This window comes from Nesoenas mayeri (assembly GCF_963082525.1).
Source record: "Nesoenas mayeri genome assembly, chromosome: 1".
NCBI classification, from domain to species: domain Eukaryota; kingdom Metazoa; phylum Chordata; class Aves; order Columbiformes; family Columbidae; genus Nesoenas; species Nesoenas mayeri.
In genome coordinates, this window is record NC_137541.1 from 125963391 (window position 1) to 125989768 (window position 26378).

General features: G+C 44.1%; 1 protein-coding gene across 2 annotated transcripts in view; it reads left to right on the top strand.

The window, feature by feature from the left end:
* Window positions 1-26018, top strand: part of CYYR1 (cysteine and tyrosine rich 1) — a gene marked incomplete at both ends in the record, with an annotated part of 57567 nt that extends 31549 nt beyond the window's left edge. For both annotated transcript variants that reach the window (XM_080345336.1, XM_080345337.1), the window contains 2 exons: window positions 21800-21957; window positions 25885-26018. In XM_080345336.1, coding sequence (XP_080201462.1) covers window positions 21800-21957; window positions 25885-26018 — 292 coding nt within the window. The remainder of the gene's footprint in view (window positions 1-21799; window positions 21958-25884) is intronic.
* Window positions 26019-26378: the final 360 nt, after the last annotated feature.

Sequence of the window (26378 nt, forward strand, 5' to 3'; positions counted from 1 at the left end):
TTCTGCCTGGTTCACAGGGGCATAGCAGCACCGTTGAGATTCTCCGAGGAGTGGGTACTGTCTTCTTGGACTACATTTGTGCCACCATTTCACTCCTGGTTTCTAACACCTGAGCATGTAATAATGATCTGAGAAATGCATGTTATTTGTCAGATAACTCACCCTCTGCTACAGCACCAGTCTTGTGAAAGAAGGAGCACCACGGAGACTGAGGGGAGCTCAGAGCCATGCATGGCCCATAGGGCATGACAGGGTCCCAGCACAGCCAGGCCTCAGTGTTGTGCTTAAAAGGCTTCTCTACAATCTGCCATGAGGATTTAATGGAAGCATTACAATGTCATTTCTCCTACTTCTTCTACCATCCATGCCCAAATTAGTTTCGCCCCCAACCCCCCTCCACTGTTTTGCATTTTGCATGTTTATAAGGGAGCAACGCAGGTGTAAACTCCTACCTTTCTAATTTGCAGGCTTTTCCCTCTAATTTCGCATGAATGTAAATGGCCACACTGAAGCACAGAACACTATGAAGAGTGGGATGCGCTACCAGATTTTTTTCCTGTTTCCTAACAGATAGGTGAGAAGACCTATGTCTTCTGCCAGGGACTGACTCCATTCCACCCAGTTTCTTGCCCCATGATTTAGTGCCAAGTAAAGGAAGTATTCTGTGTTTACCTGGACCTCAGGAAAGTTGGAGGCCTTTCCTTCCCTTCTGCACAACAAGCAAGCCTACAAAACTTTTTGTCTTGGATTCACTCATTCCATTCATCCTCCCGCCAAAGGGGCAGAAAAGTTCTAAAGAAGGGTTACTGTACAAAAAGGGGGAAAATGCCTGAAATTTCCTACTTCCATCAGTTGTGCTCAGCTTATCTGCAGCCTTCACTGCTTACCTATTGAGCACATCCAGGATTAGTGTTTCGGGTGAGCATCCTGTGTGCCACAGTGCCTGAGGCAGGAGAAGCACCCAATAAAGCCCAAGTCTGATTTTAACTCAAGATGCCTGGATGAGATCGAAACTATCTGTAGCAGTTTCTGATGCTGATTTTCTCCGTTTATTGCCAACCTTGCTTGTACATCAGTGCCCTGACCTGTAACTTCTTTGGCTTTGGTTCATATTTAGCCCAAATCCAAACTAACGCATCATGGAAATTTGCTGGTAGCCACAAACTGCTGTACATTTATTTATGACTGCCAGCCTCTTTGGGTGAGAAGTCTTTGCGAATAGAGAAGGAAATTCAAGCCTGGAGTCAGACTGAATCACTGGAGGGCTCTTCATCTCGGCAGCCATTTCTGGAGCATGTTCTTTATGTGTTAGACCCTTCGAATGCGTATGCTAAGGGAGAGGAAAGGACCCTACAGCCTGCATCGAACTCGGCATTTCTCCACAGATCTTTGTGCTCTGACTGTTGAGGAAGCCTCTAGCGCTGCTTTTCAGTATCTGCACATCAGTGCAGTAAAATACTTGGAAACGATAAAGCTTTATTTTGCAGCAGGGAGATGTATGCCAGTGGGAAGCAGCTAATATGTATGAGGACTGGAAATCCTGGGTTCTTTTTCAAGAACTCCTGCAGTTAAACCTTTTTGTGCCTCTTCTTCTTTCGTGAAGTGGTCGGGGTGGTTGTTTACTTGTCTTACAGGAGTGCTTTTATAAAGCTAATTTTCTGTCCTAAATAAGGTTTTAAAAACTCAGTTAGGTACACCAGCATCAACCTCCACAACTTAAAAAATGTGATTTCTAGTGTTTATCTTGACAAAGCAATCATGCTACACAGGAGTGAATGTATAAAGAACCCATTTGTCTTTTCAGATAGTGAAGAGAAGGCAGGCAGCAGAGGCAAAATCCAGCCTGTGACCTCTATTTCGTCCAGCCATGCTATGCCTTCCAGCATGACGACTCTATTTTATTTGATCACTTCAGTGAAACTTACTCAGATCCTGACCCCAGGAGTGGAGACTAGTAGCATGAGAAGGGACTAAATAACATCCAGTTCTCCCCATTAGCCCCAGGACAGCAGCAAATCTTCTTTCTGCCACCACTGTAACTTCTAGGCTATGATTTTCTTGGCTGAGTTTCCCAGCTTTGCCATTCTAGCACTGACTAATTTCTTCACAGCTCCACGTAATAGGATGCTGCATGGCTGCACACATCCTAAAAAAAGCACCTAAGATTTCTCTGTGGAAGGTTAGTAGAGTGGGCACAGGTATTTGTGAGAGGTGTGACATAGCTTTATCTTCATAAATTTAGATGATACACAGGTGTTTGATGAGTTTATCCTTAGGGAATGTGTTACCTTTTGTAGTACTGGGATTGTCTTTGTTTTTGTATTTCCGCATTAAATCATTGAGATTTTTGTTTTTCTGGAAATGGTGGTTAACCAGCTACTATCAAGTCTTTTAAAATGTTATTAGATTGCTAAATAGGGATTTTTTCCCGTCATTCTATTTTGCTTTATATTTCAACTGTCGTCACTTATCTCCAGTTTTTCAGTATGACATTTTAATGAATGGCCTGTTCCCTCAGCTTGGTTCACAAAAGCTGTTCTACCTCTGATTTTATGTCATGTCAGCTTGAGACCAGAATAGGCGAGCTTAACCTCTGAGCACCTGTGCGTTGCATTTTTAAATACAATGTATCCTTGCTGGTTTGTGCCAGTTCTGATATCTCTTTATATTAGCTCTCACCAAGCAGAAAATTTTGGAAAAGGCAGAACTTTTTACTGCCCTGATTCAGAGGTCACATTAACATTACCAAAACAACAACAACGAAAAGCCCAGACATTCAGTGAAAAACTATGCCCCTGCCCTAAAATGCCCATCAAGCTTTATGCAGCTAAGCTAAACTTGCTCTAGTTTTGTCTTTTCTTAATACATCAGACTGCAATTTGTGGTAGTTGAGTAAGTAATTAGCAGAAACCCGAATGGTACCTGCACTGTGGCTGGGAATCTCTGGGAGAATGTGGAGTGGGCAGCTAAGGACCAGTCCAGAGGGTTTCTAAGGTAGATCCTCCCTTCTAATTCAGCTAAAAATCTGACTCCTCCTGCTGTAGGCATGGGGCTCTTGAATACCATGGAACATTACTCTCTGAGAGCTGGATTCATTGAAGAAAATTAGATTTAGGGCTCTAGATCATTTGTCTGCTTGTGGTGGTTTGACCTTGGATGGCTTCCAGATGCCTACCCAGCTGCTTTCTCACTCTCTTCAATACGACAGGGGGGGAAATAAGATGAAAAACCTTGTGGGTTGAGATAAGGACAGGGAGATCACTTACTCATTACTATAATGGGCAAAACAGACTCAACCAAGGGAAAAATAATTTTTTTTTTGCCAAGTAAATATAGAGTTGGTTGGTGAGAAACAAAGACATAAACTAGAATACCTTCGTCTTACCTCGTGCCCCAGGCTTCATCCAGGTTCAGCTTCATCCCCAGTTCCTCTGCCTCCCTATCCTGAGTGGCACAGGTGGATGGGGAATGGGGTGTCTGATTTGCCCCTAAGAGCTCCTCTCTGCTGCTCCTTCCTCCTCACACCTTTCCTCTGCTCCAGCGTGCGCTCCTTGGTGGGCTGCAGTGTGGGTACCTGCTCGGTGCGGTGCTGTAGGGGTTGGAGAAACTATTTCTTCTGTCACTGACCATTGTTTTACATGGAGGAAGTAAAGTTAGGGTCATTTGAATGCTACTCAGGAGAAATTATTCTAAAACCCTCTGAGCTAAGTCCTTGGCTGGTGAATATCTGCATTAATATTTGTCAGCTTTCGTAGAGCTACGTCCTCTCAAGCCAGCTGGGGAGCTGAAACAACTTTTTTTGTCCTCTGCAAAGGAAGGAGAAGCTAGTTTCCATATTGTGAATATTGCCACACGTGCATGGTGTCGATTAATTAAAACTAGGTGAGAGATCTCTCTCCCCGCCTCCTGCTTCCCCTCTGCTTGAGTTGGCTGGTTCACCTGAGGCTGAAGGTGGGACGAGAAGCACAGTGCAAAATGCCAAAAGCAGTCAAAACCCCTGTCTTGGTGGTGCATCTCTGGAAATTCATCACTGCTGTAAGGCTAGGAAAAGCAGAGTATTTGATCATGGCTTCTGTATCGGATATGCGTTTAAACTCTCTCTTACTTCAAATCAGACCGAACTGCTTCCTGGTAGTCTAAACTGTCACTGATTGAGCATGATTTACATTTTGTTTCTGTAGAGTTTAATTCTGTAAGGAATAAGCTAAATTAAACAGATTTCTGTGCAATTAGTAAATGAGGAAAAGACAAAATTAAAATATGGCTGTTCCCTTTGACAATTAAATAGGAAGAAAGGAACATCATGGTTTTGATCATATGAGCTTTCAGCTAAGCCTTTCATTAGTGGTGAAAACCTTTCTCTCTGAAATCTCCCAAACCCTGTTTTGGAGGGGGGGAAAAAGCACTTTATCAAATTGCTGTTTTGAAATGGAAGAATTTCATTTATCTATTTCTCTGCTTCCCAAAAGTTAGTGTTTACAACAGGGTCCCCAAACGACTCATAATCTGGTGATGGGTCTCGCATAACCTTGGGTCACTAAACAGATTGTTTATCTGAGCATTATCAGATTCTCTTGTGGTGAGAGGGTCTGTTCATAATCCCCAAATCCATTAAAGAAATGAGGGAGTTGTAAAAACATTTTTAAATAGATGAAACACCTTTCAAGATAACTTGCTGATAAAGGAAAGCAAAAGCACAGTGGGACTGAAATGATTCCTTGGATACTTTGTGCTGCTTCTTTGGCAGCTGCAATATTTGTATCTTGCTCTGGTGACTGTACTACGAGGCATGTACTGAACAGTAGTTCCAAAATAAATATCTTAGATGTTATAAATACCAAGACTACTTTTTACTTTACTTTCTTACATTCACTTTAAAAAGAGCAAATTGCTTCTTAAAAATGATGGTGGTTTGTCATTGACACAGTCCTATTAGAAGCTTTGTTGTCTTTGGTGAGTGCAGGACATGAAGGCTGAAAATCAAGTGATATCCTGGTGTTTGAAATAAAGGTATTATAAAACATGCCAGCATGTATGTTACTTTATCCATATGAGCTCTCTGATCAGAAAAAAAGAAGCTGTACATCTCTTTCTTGTGATTGTCTATGTGATAACACAGGGTAGAAACACAATGTGGAAGAAAAAAAGATTATTAAATAATTCCGAAGCAAAAGCAAACTACAGAAACATTATAATAATTAAGTAGCTAGAAGATCACATACTTCATTACTCACAAGCTGGCAGGTCATAGGAGAGGCATGAGTGCATTTTTATGTCAGGAAATAGGTCCATTATGTTACACCATTAAGCCATATACACCAGTTATATTCTCTTGCTTGATGTGTTTCGTATCGACTTTACCTTCTATTCAGTGCTGTAGACAAGAGGGTAGTATTAAAGACAGGCAGATAAAAATACATTTACCTGATTGCTACGTCATGTATTTTGTTCAGGCAAACATAAATAGCTGAAGTTTGAGATAGTTGAACTGCAAAAAAGCCACTCAGAGTGTAAGCTATCCATTGCAAAAGCCTGAAAAGGAGAACTGCATGATAAAGCACCTTCGTATTTTCACCTGTTTTTTTCCAGTTCCTTCATTATACCCACTGATGTTTTGCTTTCCTCCTTTTTTTTAAGTCTTAAATTTTTTTCTTTAGTGTTCCTGATGATGCTTTGCTTTTGCACAGTGATTAAATTCCCTCAAAAACAAGAGTGGCTGATGTTCTAATTAATGCAGCTGACACATTGCCCAGCTGCTGTTCTCTTTCTCCATGGCCCTGTCTGCAGTTTGTGCCTGGATGTATCTTCATCATGTGGCCAAAACGTTGTGGCATCTCAGTTCTGTGATGGGAGTCTGTATGTGCCATGGCTTTCTGGTGCATTTCTCATACTTCTTGATGCACTCGTGTCAAGCAACCAGAATTCAGGCCCTCCCATCGCCACCACTTTTGCTCGGTCCCATGATCTGTGTGTGCCATTGCTGTCCCATTCCTAAAGCGTGCCTGTCCCAAACCTTCGGTGTGGTTGAAATGTTCACCGTTCATGTGCAGGGTGAGAGACAGCAATGCCATGGTTTGAAAAGCAAGGCACAATACAAAGGCAGATCACCAGTGCTTGTAAAACTCTGATCCGTGTTAGGGAAATCAGTGTGTGTCATTAGCTTCCCTTCAGGATCAGACCTTCTCAGCCATTATGTCATCTTGGCTGTCGGTACTTAAAACTCTGTCAATTCTTAACTCTCTTCCCAGCCTCCTTCCATTTCAGCTCATGTCACGTATTAGATGCAGTGTGTTCTGCAGCTTCTGCCAAGTCCAACATACTGCCACTTATTTTTCTGTTCCTGCTTTCCCGTTCCCCTCAAGCACTGGTGTCCCAGTGCAAGAAAGCATTTAAACGTGTGCTCAGCCCTAAGTGATGAAGTGTTCTTTTGAGTCAGGACCTTTGCTCTGAGTGTGATCAGCCTTTGAAATTTGAAAGGCACAAAGAGACATCCTCAGTGACGTGGAGAGGACTAGTTAATTCTTTCATTTATTAGTCTTTTTGGTTCTTCAATATAAATGCTCTTAGATTCCCATTTTTTACTTTCGCTGCCTTATTGTACCATCCGCCTTTTTGCTTCATATCACTCTGTTCTTCTTTCATTTACCACTTCTTCCCCATAGCTGGGAAGCATAATTCTACTTCGCACCTCAGCAAATTTGTTGTACAGTACAATCATTAGTTTAATTGAGTTGGCAGTTCAGATTGACTAGTCCGTGACATGCTTCTGGTACCTTTGGCAGTAGACCAAGGATCTCACTCCAATGCCATGAGAAGACCTGTCTGAGGGTATTATCTCACCTCTATTTGTTCCGACACGATAAAAATGCCTCTGCTGGACTAAATGTTTGCTTAATACAAGAATTTTCCTGTGTTTTGTTTGGAAATAGTTGATGCATGCAGCTGCTTCAGATAGAAAATAATTGAAAGTTTGGAATGGAGGCTGCTAATTAGATGCTTCTCTCAATCTCTGAGCCCAGAGCTTTTCCAGAGCTTTGGTGACTTAGCACTGACTCAGAGATGTGAGTCCTTTTGATGTCTTTGCATATTTTTCTTTTTTAAACCTACTGCAGCTTAGCTTTGAATTCAGAACTTATGCTTGCGTTGCACTCCCGGGTCACTGCGACCGGGCTCCCGCTATCACAGGCAACCCATCATGTGATTGCTTTTATAAACGTGCCAAGCTCAATATTCACACCTCTCAAGCAACTAACCCTTGCTGCATCTCCTGGAAAGCTGTTCAGAGACATACTCCTCGAATGGTTGAGAATCTTTTCTTTTGCAAGCTTCCTCTACAAGTGTGTTTCTAGTGATGTGTTTCTAAAATGACCTTGCATATTCCATTTTGATATAAAAGTGTGAAGTAGCTTTTCAATCCCTTCTTAAGTGATGGTGTTTCCAGACTGGAATTGTTTTGGAGAGATGCTGTGTGGCAGAGTATACATCCTTGCATGTATGACAGCGTTCTTGTCAGCTGTGTAAGCTGAAGTGCATTTCTTGATTCAAGAGCGTAACTCTTGTTTAATCGATGAGATGCATGGTTTGCTTATGCCAAGGGACAGAATTCCATTGCTTTTCCTGGGGAAACATTTTTCTCTGTTATTTCACTGTGCTGTTGACCAACCTGTCTGCTCTTTCCAACAGTTTCACATACATCTGAAGTGACTGTGATGGACTCTGACACTGGGGGAGAAAATTCACCCCACAAGCACGTGTCTTAATGAAAACTGTATTAGTATGTGGTTTAGTGGTTGTGGATAATTTTGATGTTAAATATTTTGCAGGTGATATAATGGCGTTCAGTCACTTCCGTCACACTGTTGCAAACCGGTGTAAAGTTTAGATTAGTAACAGGTCGTGACATAACAGCAGTACTTAAAGCCTCAAGGAAAACTTCGCAAAATGCGATATTTACAGACTGTTCTGTCAAAATTACTGAGATTGTCACTACGTCTTTATTTTTGCTGCCGGAGATATTTGCATGGATACGAGCGCTTCTGGCTTGCGGATGCTCCGTTGTTCCACGGAGCTGTGATGAACGCTCAGCCCTGTGACAGAGCAGGGCCGTACCGGTGCGTGCGGTATGGCAAAGGACACCTGAAGGTTGGCTGCGCTTTGGTGTTCCCACTTGTGTTTAACCACCATCAAATGTGATAATCACAGCATGGGAGAGCCTTCTGCCAGGCTTCCTCGCGTTTCCGAGGGGAGGGAGCAGAGCGTTTCTTTTCAAATAGTCGAGTGAGCATCAAAGCTGTTACCTTAGGCAAAACTAAAATGGAAGGATAAGGTTTTAATTGCCTGAAAGACAGTGGATTTACGCTTTTATTCGACAAAGCACATGGAGTCTGTTGACTTCATTTGGAGTGTGGTATTTAAATCTAAGCATATGTTTAAGGTCTTTCTTGGGGTTTCCAAACAAGGCCCTTGGGAAGAGGGGTTCTTAACCTTCCCTGCATGGGAGGGGAAAAGGCACTGGGCTCTGTGCCTAAAGAAATCAAAGCACTTTATTTGCTACACCTCATTAGCGTAAAAAGTGACACTGAAACTGTGAGGAAGGGACCAGGACAAAGGGGTGTCTCTTCTGCACATCTCTACAGGAATAAGCAATGTCCCACTGTCTGGGAAAGGGGAGAAGGGGACTGTGTCCCAGGTCTGCTCTCCCCCACTGCTCGGTGGGGTGTCCTGCCCTTTGTCTGGGTCATGCAGGCAGACCAGCAAGGATTTCCTGCATTGAGGAGGGAAATTATTGCTGATTCATCAGTAACTGGCTCTTCTCCAGCCCCCAAATAGCTCCTGAGGTGGAAGAGGTCAAATCTAGCTCAACGTTACTTAATGTAGTGTGTGCACACGTTTTTATCGTGCGGTGACTTCTGCATCCTCAGCACAGCTGCCTTCAGATACAGCAACTTTCCTCATTTTATGGAACCTGTAAGAGCCACAGCACGGTTTTGTAACTGCAGTTTAATTTTCAGGTTTTTTTAGTTTTCTGACTCATAGTCCTTTTCTCCAGAAACATAAAATGATTCATATACCCAACCACTTAACTCCTTTTACATTTGTAAATGGCATTCATGCATGCTTAACGAGGGTGTTCCAAACCACTAAAACCATAATTTGCTTATGCTACATAATAACGTTTGAATCCCTCAAAGACTTACGTAAATACTTTCAAGTTCATTGTAGGTTTTTGCAAATGGTGACTTAGAGCCAGAATGTCCACTGGCTTAGACTCAGTGGATCTTTGTGGTCACCATAGGCTCTGACACAGCACCTGGGAAGAGACAATGAGAAAGAAAAATGGAATTGCTGCTATAAATCTGAGAAGAAAATAATGCAGAAGAGGCTCTTTTATTGCTTTCACAAGGGTAAGAGTTGAATATTAAAGTACATTAGAAAAAGAAGATGGAAAGAGAAGATGAAAAACATTTTTTTTTTTCTTTCACTCTACTCCAGAATTTCTAAAATTAAACTCTCAGTGTCTTATTATTTTTATTGGAAAATATGAGGTAGAGATCTCTATACTGGATAATTCAAAGCCTAGATAGATTTACTGATACTCAAAATATACAGTACTAGCTAGCACTGCCTTTTTAAAAGCTATTGCACTGTTACTCTGGCAATGCACATAATTTATTATTTTATTTTCAAAATGGAATAAAATAATTTATGATGCTGGGGTTTTAATCTCTTAATCCAGATATTTTCTTCCACATCTTCCAGGAACCACTTCAGATTATTCAATGTCAAAAAAAAAACCCTACATCTTTTTCATTTGTCTGTCTAACAGACAGAATTCTAAAAGCAGTAAAATCTTCCAATTTGAGATGAAATCTAATGAATCATGAATGCTTTTTGGAGCCACAGTTTCTGTTCTGAGAATCAGATTTCTGAAGAAGTCAAAAACCTTTTTTTCATATCCATAAAGTAGTGTTGCTTGCAGGCATCTGTTCATTTTCAGATATGTTATTGCTTTGTCATATTCTGTGTTCTTTTCACTTTGTTGTTGTTGTTGTGAAACAGGATTTTTGGTTCCAATCTTCCTCTTCTTTGTTGCATAGAAAGGCAAAATTCCCTTCTTCCTCTGTCAATTTCCAAGAAGAGAAAAAAAAATAAAATAAGAGTTAATAAGATTCTGCTCTGGCAGTAATTTATAGCTCGCTAATGTCAGTGAAAGAGTACAAATAAAACAATGCTGTTAGTTAGGAAAGGACCATGAACTGCCTGTCACGTGCATTGAGCTTTGCAGGAGCTGGAAGGCATTTGGCTTTTTATCATCTGAGCTGTTTTCTAGTCGCGGATGTAGTCGCTGGGTAACTGGCACCAGCCCTGACACAGCTTCAGCAAGTGGGTCCCGATGCTCCCTCCCTCATGGTGCTGGTGTTCACACCACATTCCAGTAAAAGGAGCAGGAGCATTGCTGGCCTTTCCAGAAGGTATAGCAGGGAGCCAGAGCTTCTTCAGATGCTTTTCCAGTGGTGGTGTGGATAAATATGGTTTGTACTCTTGGCGTTGCTGTGTTCAGGTGTCTGCTGATCTCTCCCAAGACAGTACTTATTTCAGAGAGAAGCAATTGATGAAGAATCAGTGTGCTCATGAAAGAAGTTACTATGGATGATCTGAGCTCCCATTCAACTTCTAAACAGGTGATGAGGATATATCCTAGGCTGTCAGAGGAAGATCTGTCATCCCCCTTAGAGGAGAATGATGGACTCCTGCAAAATGGCCTGAATGAGCAGGGAGCATGTCAGGGATGAGGCTCTCTATGATGCTCTTCCAGTTCAGTTTGCACAAGAAGGAGCTTCAATTGGTTTTGTAATATCTGGTCTGTGGTGGTTGCTTGTTGGCTTCTCTACTCTGTAGTCTTCATTCCTCTGAAAGCTCATATGTTGCTTTACTTAGGGGCTACATTGCATCTAGGAGGAAATCTTTCAATATCAAAAGTATGTCTGTCTTGGCAATTTACATGAGCTGCTAGATTGGCATCTAGGTTACTTTCATCTTCAGAGCTGACCACCAAGAAGGAAAAAAATGTTTCTGTTGGCCTCAACTTTTCCATAATTGGGAAGGAGATCTTGAGTCAGCAACATGCAATTTTGTTTTGAGACCGAGTGCTTGAACCATGGCCTTCTTTGGGAGCCCCTCAGGGGAACCTATAAAGTCCATGATTGCAGCCTAGAAGAGCCACGTTTACATAATACAAACAGATTTCTCATTAGCAAACCAAATAGTAACATTGTCTTAGAGTTACTTTAAGCGGCGTTTTGCATCTTGAAGACAACCCTGTCATGGAAGGGATTTAACTGGCAGGGAAATAACGTGTTTTTACCTCGATTTGCTCAGTCATTGAATTTCAGCCTGAGATACACGGTCAGTTGAGTTTGGTATGAGTTTGCTCCCTGCCAGCGGGAACAGGCAGGAGAAGACTTCTCCAGCGCTGCCCTCCTGAGGCCCCCGGCCCTGGTCTCTGCTGGAGGATGCCTTGCCTAGGAATCAGGTCCCAGCTCGTAACAGCAGAGGAGGGTCACCCTGATGCCACCCAAATGAAACACAACGAGAAAAGTGCTGCTGCCATCTTTTTGTCATCGTTTTTGTTGTTGTTTTTCAGAAACTTCAATAAAAAGGTGTTGTTGTTATGTTAAGGAGTTGATTTTATGCCAACAACCAGTTCATTTTCTGTCACTGGCTTCTTTGTTCCAGCCAAAGAAGATGTGGCAGCAGAGGATGGTTATTGATTAGCTCATCCAGCACCTCCAGCTTGTGCCGCAGCGCTCTGGGCAGCGGCTAGGTGGCACGCACAAGGCTGCTGAGAAGGTGACAGTCTTATGCGTAGAAAATCATTAATAAATACAGTAAGGACCAGCCTTCACTGTGCACAGCTTTGCAAGTGAAGTTGACTGGAATGGGCAGAGTGGCATGAAACTATGAAGACAGACATCAAGGCCAGCACAAGAAAATAAAGAGAAGTCAAGGAAGACATCCTGCAGTGTGGCAGCGCTCTCCTTTGGTTTCCATATGTAGCGTTTGTTTCTCTGTTTAGCACATTGCCTTGGAAATCATGAGGAACTGTTGCTTTTAATTACAGCTATCACTGTTATTTCTCTTTTAAAGTTAATCTGTGGATCTCCTTCATTCTGCCTTGGTGCTCCTGTGCCTCACAGAGCAAGAGTTAAGAGCTCTGTCTCTGGGCCCTTTCCCATAGCGCCTGCTCCCTTGTTTCACTGACCAAAAAACAGTTAGCCCTGTGCAGGATCTTCCCTGGCACATCAAAATCACATCACACACAGCTGGGTTTGGGGTTTATTACAGGTGCAAAGCAGGCATGCAAAGAGATGCCAAACTATCAACCTTTCTGGCAACCGTGACTTTACAGGCTTAGCTTCAGGCTGGGTAAAAATACACTCTAGATGCTTGCCTGGGTAAAACTAGGCAGGTTTGACTGTCTACTGCTCAGAGATTTCAGGATCTGACAGGCAAGATGTCCAGAAGTCAGAATAGTAAGTCAGGCTCCTATGGCACGCGTTTCCCAGGAGGGAGACTGTGGGATTCTCCCGCACTGAGCTGATGAAGCATGCAAAGTTAAGCATTTGCAGAAATTGGTATAAATAAAATGACTGTCAGAAAGAGTATGTTAAGAATTACCAGAAAAGTAATATTTCTGGGATTCTCTCAAGTGTTTATACCCAGTAACGCAACTGCCAGAAGTGAACTATTACTGGGGGTTACTAATTTTGTGGTATTCTTGGAAGCCCACCACATCGTCCTTACCTCACACGCTCTGATACTCAAAAGGCTGGAAGTTGGGCAGGAATTTCAGCCTCTCCTGTTGCTGTTGATTCAGAAAGCATTTTAAATTGCAGACTCATCCAGCAATGCAAACTACAGACATAAAAAAGGATAAAATCTCTGAGTTAAAGTGAAGGCTATATGAGGTACAATTGTGCCGTAATTTTCTGTTTAAGTCAACGTCGTGTTGGGCTTTGGATTCATGAGCACAATGAGGAACGTTTTGGAAAGTGGAAATTGCATTATGACTTCTGTTTCCTTTCCAGAGAAGCATGTGAAGCACATTACAGAGCAAGGGAAGGTCATGGCTGCAGGGAACAGGACAGGATGTCTGAGAGGGAAAGGTGGGGTGAGAGGAGGTGCTGCAAAACAAGGACAGAGAAGCAGCAGGAGAGCACAAGGTTGCAAAGTGGTAACTGGAAACCTTGCAATATCTTAGTCAGAATTCCTTCATATAAAAGGTCAAAAAAAAGCTTCCACTTACCCACTTCCTCCTCCCGAGTTAGTTCTGTATTTCTGACTTAGTGTTTTGGAACCAGCATCTGCATTAGCATGTATTAGTCTGATGAAAATGCTGGACAGGACGGGACTAATCAAAATGTATCTGCTTAGCCCCGATCAGTTAATAACACCACTGTGTATTACGTATTGTGCTCGCTATACTGCAGCACGCACCTCCAGGCTATATATCGTGCATCATTCTCTCTGTTCATAAAACTGAGTTTCTGAGGCAGACCTGCACTGAGTCTGAAGCAAGGTGGATGCAGTGCCATCCCTCCCTCCACCCCTTCTGTCTGGGGCAACAGGAGGCTCTCAGGGCTGTTGCACACAAGCAGGGAAAGCAGTTTGGGATCCAGCTAGAGGAAGAGCCCACTTTCTCTACTGTAGCAACTCCATTGGCCTTCCCAGCATTGCTTATTTGAAACACTTTGCAGCACTGCTGGCCAAGCAGCACTTCCAGCAGTGTGCTGGGGAGAAAAGCATATGGTTTGGCATAAAGGAAGTAAGCATAAAACGTCTACATATTTCTCAAAAGGCGAATTGTCTAAAAAGTCTGTCCAATGATAGCCCAAACCAGAACAAGCTGTAATTATGTATCCTTTTGGTTTGCAGTTTATATGATTTTCTCTCTGATTTTGCAAGTGTGCTACAGTTACGCTTCAGTGGCTCAGCAGCATTTGAATAAGCTGTAGGAGATACCCTATTGCTCAGGCACTGGCAATACCAAAAGAAAGAACATATGATCCTTTAACTCTTTGCAAGATTATGTAGCTTAACAACATGGAGGAGTCTAAAAGTGATGAACTGTCCTCAAGGAGCTGGGAAGAGGGAGGTCATGAACTGGGATGATTACTCACTACCTTTTCATTGTACATCTGCTACTCAGGGTATTTTGGTGCTTGAGTTAATAGCCTTTCAAAAATAACAAGGTAGAGAGGGAATGGCACAGAGGAAACTATTTGGAAGGAATTAAACATTAACAGCTCACCTTGAATACAACCAAGTAGGAGCAAAAGGAGGGAAGTACTGTCGAAGTACCGTCGGTACCCAGTTCCAACAGGCAGGCGGGATTTGTTTACAGAAACAGAATCATCTCCATCCTCCCTGTGGTAAATCATGTATTTAAAGGAAGTACTAGTAGGAATTTTGTCTAAGTGCAACTTGCCAAGTAAAACCTCAAACTCAAGCCTGGTCCATTTGAGTTGCCACTCTGTAAACCAATTATTTAATTTAAACCAGGAGGCAGCAGCTAGCTGACTGTTTAACTGATTCCCTAGTTGGATGGCTTTTCAGTTAACACTACCCTGATGTCTGCATTCCACGACTGTAAAACTCTGTGGTGAGAGGGCTGCTGGTTCAGCCATGGGGCACCCTAGCTAATTCAGTCTTTCCTCCATCAGCTTTTGCCATGGATTACCCCAGCTGTCAAGCCAAAATGCCCTGGGATGGCAATGCCAGTCTCTTAGTGGATCACTTGCTGTGTGTTTTTGTCCTTATGAAAATAAAAGGACAACTGTAGAGAGGTGTGAATGCCCCAGAATGAGTCTGCCTGCCTTGGCAGTGGCAGGAGAAAATGGGGCACAACCCCGCTGCACTCCTGCTGATGGTCCAAGTAACCCAGGGTTTGCCAATCAAATTACATAAATAGCCCAACACTCCCTCCCTCCAAGTAACATCAAGTCTGATTAAGAGTCCAAAGAGCACATTTTTCAAAATGTCAGTGGCTGGATCAGAAGATCAAAGACCATTGATTTTTTTAAATTTTATTTTATCTCAGAGAATGAGTTTTAAAAAATCCCTTATCAGCTTCTTTTTGAATGCCTGAAAGGGGAAAAAATTAAAGGGTGTTTATTAGTATTAGGAGTAGTATTCCAAAATGCATTGCATGCTTTATTATTAATATTATTCCAGAGATGCAGAGCCAGCAAATCATAGATACAGAGACTCGGCAATAAATTAATTGGAGAACTAAAAAAGTACTGGAAATTAGGAAAGATGATGAGGTGGAAGAGATCAGCTGAGCAGAGTGAAGACTGAGAGCGGCACGTCTTTCTTGCACTAATATGGTAATGAAATATAGCGAAGGCAGAGTGGGAATACTGATCTTCACATGCTCTTAATGACTTCTTGCCATACTCGGTCAAATTTCTGTAAAATTGCTAATGTGAGCTATTACAGGATGAAAAGACCTTTATGCCAATATAAATGCCTCTCTGGTGCGGAGCTCTGCGGCTTCTTCAATGATAGTTTCTAAATTGATACAGCGTTATGGAGTGAGCTGGGTTTTGGAAAAACCAGCGGCTGCAGTTCCCCTGTGCTAGAGCTTTCGCTTCTGTCCTCAGTGGAGAACATGGGTCCAGGCAGGAGATCCTGGGCCTGTAAATGCTATGTGATGTGTACAGGGAAATACAATCCAAACTCCCACATGAATTGATGGTTTCTGGGCTGACATGACCTGCCAGAGGACACAGTTCTTCAGATTCACTGCTTCAGTGGGGTTGGACTAGATGATCTTTCAAGGTCCAGTCCCTAACATTCTGTGATTCTGTGATATGTAACTAAGCTGGGGAGCTGTTTGCCGTGAAGCTGTGGATGCTAAAATTTGCATGAGCTCAGGATGAGGCTGAGCAGGTTTGCAGAGAAGTCAACTGTGTGATACATTTAAGAAACAAACCAACCTCTCTGAGTCACAAAGCTGCTGAGCTGCGAAATGCTGAAGAAGGTCAGGAGAGAAAGTTTTCTCTCTTACGGTTTTCTGGAGGTATCTTTTTGGCTACGTGCCCCTAGTAGCTGCTCCAGTCAAAGAAAGCCTCTAAAGGTGTTCCAGGGAGGAAAATGGGAATCAAGAGAAACCATCTGCTTGTAAAGGACAACAAATGCAAAATGGGCAGGAGTGTGAGGGTCACAAGACCCAAAGCTGAAAAGTTGGGGGTATGGGGTGAGCCAGCAGAGCGCCAGGCAGCACCCACTCCCTCCAAGGCACCCAGGGGGCAAGGAGTGCTGCCAGGTGGGGACTTGCAAATGGAAACTGTCCCCATAGCATCCTTGGAGGAGAACGTCACCAGGAGCTGGGGCTTTCTCGGCACACTGAGTAGGTGCAGGTGTGGAGGCATGAGTACAAACGTGAGGGGAGGAGGGCAACCCATGCCTCAGCAGGAGAGTTTTGGGGAGAGGCCGAAGCAGCACTGGGATGCAAGGACGTGGCTGGAGGTCTCTGGTGCAGCAAGGCCAGGCTGGTGTGCATCTCTTCCCCTCTGCATCGCCTGGTTTGCCCTGACCCTTCCCTGGAGCCAGACCCATGTGTGTCCCTGTGCTGAGGACGCCTCAGAGGCAGGAGGAGGGCAGGGGGACACGCTGCACAGCATCCCTCAACCACAGTGGTGCAGGAACTTTTTGGGACGTGCACTTCACTGGAGATGGGATCCCTGGGTTGGAAGCAGGGGCAGAGGCGGCAGAATCAGGAGGGACTGTCTTGGTGGTGGTGGGATTAAGACAGTTTGCTTTACTTTATGTGGGCTTTCTGGAAAAGCTGACTGAAAGGTTTTTTTCTTTTCTTTGCAGTTTTGTACTAATAAACCAGGCTCCCCAGCAAAGTTTTATGCACCTCACCATACCACATGTGAAGTTAGAACAGATCCCAAGAAGGAAAAACAAAGGCAAACGGACTACAAAGTCCCTGCCACAGACCCATGAAGGTCATATATATACCTGGCTCCCAAATTTTGGCAATGCATTTAAAAATTGGTGCCTATTCAGTAATCATTCTTCCTACAGGAAACACTGACCTATTGAAACAGAAGATTTTTAGACCTCTGAAATCCAGTGACTCTGAAGTGGAAATGACTGCAGAGGCCATATTCATCTTGAGCAAATTTGGCATCCATTTTACTTGCCTAAATCCCAAATTAGTAACCTTCTGGAAGAGGAAGAGGGTCTGAATGAAGTCCATTCCCACTCATTAAGACCCGAAGGAGCAGGGCTGCTCTTCAGTCTCTCTCCTTTTCTCCAGTCATCCCAACCCTAGCCATCACAGACTGGAGCAAACGCTGGTGGCGCCTCTGCCACTCGTGTAAAACACCCAAGTTACCAGTTCCCCGAAGGACAATTCCTCTGACCCTGGGCACCTCAGCTGTGCCAGCTTAAAGAGCAATTAGAGCCCTGCCTGGCTCCAGTATCACCAAGGCCTCAGTGCCACCCAGCAAAGGACCTGATCCCCTGCACAGGCCGCTGCTGGGCCAGAAATGTTAAGCTGTGAGTGGGATTTATATTCTTTCCAGGGGAATGTTGCTAAAAGCAGGTGGAAAGCTGCTTCTTCAAATATCTGATTTTTACCCTGACAAAGTCTCTTGACATTTCCGCAGCTTTAAAATTACTTTTCTCCATCTTTACTTTTCTGTGCATTGCTATTCTGTGGCAGTCTTTGTCTCTTCATTGGCTTTGCTTCTGTAAAGGACTTTGCATCATGTTTTCCTTTCAATTGTTCCATTTCAAAATTTTAACTTTATTTCAGACTTCCTAGTTGCTATGTGACTCTGCTGTGTGGTTTCTAGGTCTTCTTTTGCTTTACAGTACCCTTTTTCTCTTAGGTATTTTCCCTTGAGCAGCTCTACAATGGCAATAGCATGAAAAATCGCTCTATCCTTCTGTGTCTCTATACAGAAGTCTAAAATATCAGTGAGAGAGAGAGAAAGCAAGCATATTTTTTTTAATATAAAATAAGGAATATCTACTTACCGGATATTTGTTTTCAGAAATTCCATAGTAGCACAAAGAGAAACTCTGCCATATTTTACAAAAAAGTACATGCTTGTTTTTCTTTGTAAGTTCTAGTCATACCACAAGCTTTCCACAAAAAGAACAAGTATTTATTTTTGTGCTGTGTGCCCAGAACAGCTACTGCATGACTGTCGTCCTGCCGGGATTTGGTGCTGAGGAGGTGCAGCTCAATGTTCAGAGGCAGAGCACTCCTCGTTTTACTGGGGGCTGTTGTGAGTGGCAGGGGCTACAGGTCTCTGAATTGGATGGGTTTAAGCTTTAACTCACCGTCAGAGAGTGGTATAACATAACATATGTCCTGTTATATATATTTGGCAAGATGCATCTCCTGAAGTCCTCTCAAACGGATCCTTTTCAACTCAAACACTTGATTCCTGGAACAGTTTCACATACGTATCACTGGGTCTGGTCTGAAGCCCACTGAGGCGAGCAAGCACTTTTCTGCTGGTATTCGGTCAGGCTGCAACTGGATTTAAAGAATGACCTACATCTTTTGCTCCATATCTCAGGCTTGCTTTGTGTAACCATCCATAGGTGGCCTAAATTTATCACTGCAGTGTGAAAACCTGAATCCCTGAGCAGCGGTGGGTCTAGCTATTTAAATCGCTTTTTGTCCTTGCTTGCACTTACCAATTTTGTCAGCAAAACTAAAGTTGGTGAATATTTTTGTTGGTGACCATTTTTGCTTCTGGTTCATGGCTATAGCAGCAGGAGCTATGGTGGGGACCAGCAAATGAGTGCTTTAGTAGATATTTGTTATTTTGCTTGGTGACCTAGGTTTGCTAGTCTGGCTGAAGTGGTTTTTGCTTTCTAGTACAGTTGTGTTTAAAGTGTGAGGCCTTTTCCAACTTGGAAGTTTTGCCAGTCGAAGTCAGCTCTTTTTGAATTTCAGATGCAAACAGACGCAGAGGGGCTTTTTATAGCTGTGTATTGCCCTGCTGCTGTTCCTTTGCAGAGGTAAGACAGCGCCAATCAGACAACACCTCCAAAGGGTCACTAGGTAAAACTATAGGACTGCAGGTAAGTCCTCAGATCTCAGCTCTGTCACCCAAAGCAGGCTGACGGGTGTGTAAGGATCTGCTTAATACCTGAGGAAAGATTGAAACTGCTCTTGAAGATGGTGTCAGACCTTTTGTCATCTTTTTCCCTTGTGAACAAACCGTCTTCCTTCATAGGCCAAATATCACAGAATCAACATTTAAATTAGTGGAGGGGTGTTGCTTTGGAGCAGTTCCTGTTAATGCAGAAGGGGAAGATGGGCTTTGGGTGTGAGGCTGGGGTGTCTGGCAGGCACTGGTGCATGAAGAGTGCAACCCATCACTCAGGGCAGATGACCAAATGGCATCTGACTGCCCGCTTCTGGAACCAATGACTCTGGAGACAGCTGAGACAAACACTATTTAAACTGTGTTTGAAATGGGCTTTTTAAATAAAAGAACTTGTAATTTAGCACTGGGAAAGTAACATGTGCTGTGTGTTACCCACTTCTATCAGCCTCTAGGATGGAGGGTGGGTGTTCCTCAGGGTGCAGCTGGTTAGAAGTACAGGAAACTGTTGTGGTTTCTGGGATTTGAGCTGATCAGCCAGGCAGAGCGTACCCAGGATGCAGGAGCTGGGCAGCAGTGGGCCGTGTACAAAGCAGAAATGCAATGCTGGACCCGAGGCCAGCGGTCAGCAGCGGCTGGTTCTGCTTCTTCTACCTGGGAGAGGGATTGTTTCAGCGAAACAGAGTTCCCCATGACTCTGCGATGCAGTGCTCCCAGCGAAGGGCACAGCAATTCATCCACTAAATGGCTGGAGCAAAAGCAGTAGCAGTTCACTGTTGTTTATATTTGGGCTATGTTATGCCTGATTTTTTAATTGTGGTATTATAAGGAAACTTTCTGGAATGAAGAGAGTATCATGTCAAAGTGTCTGCTAAATCAAACTGTTTTCCCATACGGTAGTTTCTCTCAAGGTAGTGATAATGTTCCCAGAGAGAGCAAGATGGCAAAACTGGACGTCTCTTGGTCACATCTTCCAAGAGCATCAGACTATCTTTTTTTTAGATCCAAACTATTGGGAATGCAGCAGCGTGGGGAGGTTGTTTCTCCATTACTCATGGTGGTTAATACTGAAGCACTTGATCACATCAGTGTTTAGAGTTACTGGCTTTATGGCCAGGTGCTTGCTGCCATGAGTTAAGGTTTCATAAATTAGGCCTTTATATATTTTGCAAAATATTAACAGGTTTACTCTCCCTGCACACTCTTCACTCATTGCTGCATAACAGCAGACAGCAATTTAGCTCCCTGGCAGTGTATTTTAGTAAGACAGCAAATTGTCTCTGTTTACTTATGCTATATAATTCTGTAATTGTACTGCAAATCTTGACCAAGCTGCTGAATAGTTGGAGTCTAAAAACAAGCTCTTAAATTCATGTTTAGGTTCCTAAATAGAAGATCTGATTTTTCAAGTATTGAGTCCATCCTGACTCTTGCTGGCACTTTGGAAGCCAGGACACTAATAGCATTTTGAAAACCAGGCCTCCTGCTTATTCCCACGCCTGTGTGGGGAAGCCAAACTATGTTTTAGATACCTTTTCATATTTGTCTTTGTAGTATTGCAGTGTCTGTTTTATTTTCCGCATTGCAATAATTCCTAGTGAAGCTTATTCTTGTTGACAAACTATCAGTTTGGATTGATTAAAATGTCCAGTAGAAAAGTTGCCAGCAAGGTTGCTATTTGAAATTTTTTCTGGAAGATGGAGAGATACACAGAGTAAGAATATTTCTGGCAAGTCACTGAGTTTTTTTCATAAAAGGGCAGGCTATAAATACCATCTTTCATATAACATATGCTGCACTGCCAATGCCTGACAGCAAACCTGAATGAGTTAGGGTTCATCAAAAAGGCTGATTTTGCCCTCAATATTATTGGGAGCTCTTCAGTGCCTTTTGGTAAGGTTGTTTTTATTTTCCTGTGTGTCAGGGTAATAAGGCTTCCTTTCCTTTCTCTATATGATTTCAAGGAAAGTCTGATTCATTACTTCAGAGGCCGAGCTAAATTCTTTCCTCTGGACCGTTTGAAAAGTAATCGTTTAAGCCTCAAATACTTATGCTGGCTGCAGCAGCAGATGTGTGAAAGAGTGGGCATTTGCTTTGCTTCTTGCTGCTCATCCTCAAGAAGAGGAGGCTCTCCTTAATCTGTGGGCTCAGAAGCACAGCAGAAGGACTTTTTGACCTAAGATAAAACAATGACAAAACCATTCCTGTGGAAGCACAGCATGCAGGCGCTTCGGGATGCTTCTGGAATATATTACTGGGGATAACTTAGTCTTTCTTTAGAAAAAAAAGTCATACCAGTGCCTTTAGGGGGGAAAAAAAATCTTGTGTGATGAGGGGAACAGGAATAAATTATTCTTGGTAATATTTAAAAATTGTTAAATTCTAAATGCCCTGGAATGGGAGGATTTAACATAGGGCAAATCAGCAGTGTGAACTGGCATGATTGCAAAGGCAACTTTGAAAGAGTTTCTCATTTTGGTCTCAGAGATCTTTCATTTCTTCTGTTCAGATGCCTTGATGGATCAAAATTTGCAGCATTTTCAGTAATCCACATGCACATTTTTGCTTAAATGGGAGCCACTCCTGAGAAAAGGATTTTGTTTTGTAAATACTGCTTGGCTGAGATTGACTTCATGTTTTCATTCCCCTTGCAGAGGCACAGCGATAGCTGGAATTGTTTTCGGTATAGTATTTATAATGGGAGTGATTGCTGGGATTGCCATCTGTATCTGCATGTGCATGAAGAACAACCGTGGGACTCGAGTAGGGGTCATCCGAACTACGCACATCAACACTATCAGCACGTACCCAGGTAAGCAAGCGAAATGACACCCCTGCAAGCGTGCCTGCAGTCATGAGAGGGGTGTATCTTTGGACTGTGATGGCTCCGCAGTGAATGGGGGCTGTGGATAGAGCAGGCAGCTCTTCTCAGTCCGGAGGGGATCAGCACGACTCCCTGCTGAGAAGCGCAAGGCAGCTCAGCGTGCGCAGCGTTCGTCAGTGCAGCAGTCTGCCTGGGTAATTGATTCATCTGCTCGGTGGGGTAATGAGGTCTGGCTGGGTGCCACACACACACAGCTGTATGACTGGTGGTGCCCACAGCAGCTCGTTGAGACCTCACTCGGGGCGATGCTGCATTGTGCAGGACAGACCTTCTCCCTGTGCCAGAGGCTGTCTGGCAGCAGATCAGTTGTTCTTCTTTTGTGTTCTGGTTCTTGTATTTGCTCTCGTTCATGTGCAGTCAGCTCCCTTTCATTGTCCAATACAATGGGGACCCGGCATACCACATCGAGGGGAAAACCTGGATAATAAGGTCTGTGGATTGTAGTGCAAAGGTTTTGAGTGGTGCCATGTGGAGTCTAATGCAGCCCAAGCTTACTGGTGCTCATCTGGAGCTCACAGGCACTGCTGGGTGCTGCAGGATCCCCAATGACTCCTACAAAGTCACAGAGGCATCTCTGCAGCGTGTTCGCTGCTGTGTGCCCCAGGAGGGACCGCTGGCTGACACTCGCCGCCAGACCCGAGCTAGCTCTCTGCATCTGCCTAGCACCATGCCTGGACTGACAGGAACGGTGCAGAGATGTCTGTTGTGCCTAGGTCAAAGTCAGCTGAGATCTGGCAGTGCTTGTTAGCTCTGGCTTAGTGTTGAACCTGCTCAATACAGGCCTGTCTGTAGGTTTACATTGTTTTGGTGTAATGTTTTTTTAGGTGCAGGGCAGCAGCAGGGGAGGCACAGAGCCTAAGTCAGATCTGGCACTGAGCTTATAAGCTGTCACAGGCTCTGGGGCATCCCAGGGGACAGTAGGGATCCCTGATGGGTCTGCTGCCGTGGAGTTATGTCCACAGTGAGTGGGAACTGGTACCTCAGGCTGTACCTGAGCTAGCTCTGTGCAGAGGCACTCCCTGTACCACACTTTTCGCAGAATCACAGAATGGTTGGGATTGGAAGGAACCTCTGGAGATCATCTAGTCCAACCCACCTGCTAAAGCAGGTTCACCCAGAGTAGATCACACACGAGTGTGTCCAGGTGGGTCTTGAATGTCTCCAGAGAAGGAGACTCCACAACCTCTCTGGGCAGCCTGTTCCAGTGCTCTGGCACCCTCACTGTGAAGAAGTTTCTCCTCATATTCAGATGGAACCTCCTGTGCTTCAGTCTGTGCCCATTGCCCCTCATCCTATCATTAAGCACCACTGAAAGGAGTCTGGTCCCATCCTCTTGACATCCATCCTTGAGATATTTATAAACATCGATGAGATTCCCTCTCAGCCTTCTCTTCTCCAGGCTGAACAGACCCAGCTTTCTCAGTCTCTCCTCATAGGAAAGGTGCTCTAGACCCCTAGTCATCTTCATAGCCCACCAATCATCCTGGGGTACAGGAGCCCTGAAGGTGGATCTGTATGGAGCCAGCTGGGATCTGCAAGGCTTACTTGTCTGGGCTCCCACCACATGAAAGTGACCACATTGTTGAAGAGCAAAGCTGACCGTGGAAGTATCATAACAGTTTTTATGCAATGCAGCTACATCTCTGCTTCCGTGATGCTTAATTACAAATACAGGAACAATTGTCTTCAGATAACTTGAGAGTTCTCTGTAATAGAGGGCAATGGTGTTCATGGATGAAGTGGCTGCATCCCACTCTCAGAGGTTCCCTGGCTTTGTATTCCTTCCTGTTTAAAACGTTGCAGCAAACCACGAGTGCATTATGTACACTTATAGGCAAGCTGTGCAATATTTATTATCTGTTCCTTTAACACATTCACTGCTCTGAGTATGTTTTCTCCCTCATGCTCTTACTTTCCAGTTAAACTAAAACCATCTATAATCATCCTTATCATTGCAACGTTGTTTTGCATAGAGAGATGAGTAATGAAAGCAAACTGCAGTATTCTCAACCATGAATTGCTGAAGAGCTACTTCAGAATCTAATAGTCACTGCAGGCTGTGAAAACAAGAGCAAAATGAAGACTTGGGGGCTGTAGCCTCTTCCTCCCCATGTCTGCTCCTGCAATGACTCACCCCTCTCTCTCCAGCTCCCGGCAGTTTGACTCTGCACACTCCCCGTTCCCGCAAACATCAATTTGAGCCGTTCTTCCTCCCAGCAGCAGCAGTTTTCTGGAGGTTGGGGAGGTTCTGAAATTACTTCTGTATTCTCTGCTGTCATGAACACTTCTGGAGTAACAACTGACTTGGCTTTGGCTACAGGGTTTATGACCAGCTCTCCCCCCACCATTACCTGTTTTGGACAGGAACAGTGAGCTCAGGGCTGCCCTTCCTTTGGCCTCAGCCACAGCAGCAGCTGGGTGTTCAGAGAGCAGGAAGTGCTTTTCATGGCACACTGGGATTTGACTCTGTGTGAACCAATGCAGGCATGTCGCAGGAAGAGCCAGAGGCCACGAATGCTTTTGCAAAGAGCAAATGTATTTGGGTTTCTCTACTGGAGGATCTCCGAAGCAGCACCTAACCTCCTGGGCAGAGGTGAGACAAGCGGAGATGCAGGCGCTGCAGAATTCAGCCCTGGTAGAAGATCACTGGGCCTGCTGCATTTGCCTGTATTTCAAGGCTTCAAGCAGGCACAGCCTTTCGCTCTTTCTCACAACAAAGCAGGAATCTCAGACATCATGATAAGGTGTCTTAGAGTTTCTCACAAGTCTATGTTACCTAACACAGAGGTTCTACTTGTCAAGCACAGAAGGTCAGTAAAACAATTAGTGTGATGTATGTGTGTGTTCTACACCCCAGCTGCAGTTGCTTGAGCCTATTTACAATGATCCTCCTTGCCATTCTTCCGCTACATTCCCATATAGATTCTCTTCCCCAACCCCCATCGCAAGTATTTGAGGTTTCTGTTTCCTCTCTATTCCACTGCCAGTCTGCTTGGAACATCTGGGGGAGGGATAGGAAAGCATCCATGACATGAAGAGAGACATGAGCAGACTCTGGACCTTAAAATTTGTAGACACTACTCTAATGGGGTCTTGATATGGAGCCTTCAGTTCCTACCATACCATCATTCTGCAGCATTTATTGTCTTTTTGATCACTTCTTCTCTAAAGTTAGTGGACGTAGATGAGAAAATGTTTTCAGATGTTTGTGCATATTTTTGTTGTTTCCTAAATGCCTGACCCAGTTTACAAACACTGGCCTCTCCTCAGATGTCTCCAGGGGAGAGAACAAGGCAAAAACTCTGTTCTTCCTCAGTCTGAGCCCTGGGAACATCCTGGGAAGATGTTCAGCATTTACCCTTGGGGCTCTGATGCTTCAGTGTTTGGCATGATGTGGCATGTCACACTTCTCCTGGGGACACAGAGGGTGTATGAGAGGTCTGTGAAGATCAGGGAAAGCCCTGGCTACCCCGTCATTTTGGACGGCATAAATCCGTGTTGCTGCTGAAGGAGGTGGAAGGGAATGGATCTGAGAAAAACCCAGTCTTCCTCTCCTGAAAAAGTTTAGCTCTGACACATCACCCTGGTATCATATGCCATATGGCCACTCAAACACGGCTCCCAGCACAACATGTCAGTGGGCACATGGCTAAGCAGTGAAGGAAAGGGCAAGAAGCAAGGACTTGCATTGACATAAAGTGATTGTATTATAACAGTTTGAAAAAAGAGCGACGACATTGCCAGGGAGACTTTACATCTGTTGTGTGGACGTCTGAATGTCAACTAGCAAATACCTGGGGCCCTGCATCTGAAAAAAAGGTTTTTAACTTTGTCTTCTTCTTTCTCCCATTACAGTGTCTCCACCACCATACAGTTACGAATACGAAATGGAGTACCCAGCTGACCTACCTCCACCTTATACTCCAACCCCACAGACTTCAATACAGTATCCCCCACCCCCTCCGTACCCTGGATATTCAGGGAAATAATTACATGGCTTCACACAGATATTAACTGCTTGTTGAAACAGCCAGCACCGTTGGGACAAATATTATCAGCTCAGGGACAAACAGGAAGGGGTCTGCATCCACACATGTGGCCAGGTGTTGAAATAACCTGGGAAGGTTGCCATGGCTCAGGATGAAGAAAAATCCTGTCTGCTCCAGATCATCACGTTTCAGGATTAAACAGCGCGTGACCAAAGAAACAGTTCTGTAACTCAGTGCCTGATGGGCAATGCTTAGCCTTGGTGCTTCGCTGCAGCTGCAGCCTGTTACAGCACCTGGGAGTGGGGGTCTTCCCATGTAAGAACGTGCCAGTGATGCAAGTGGTTCGAGAAGCTGTTTTGA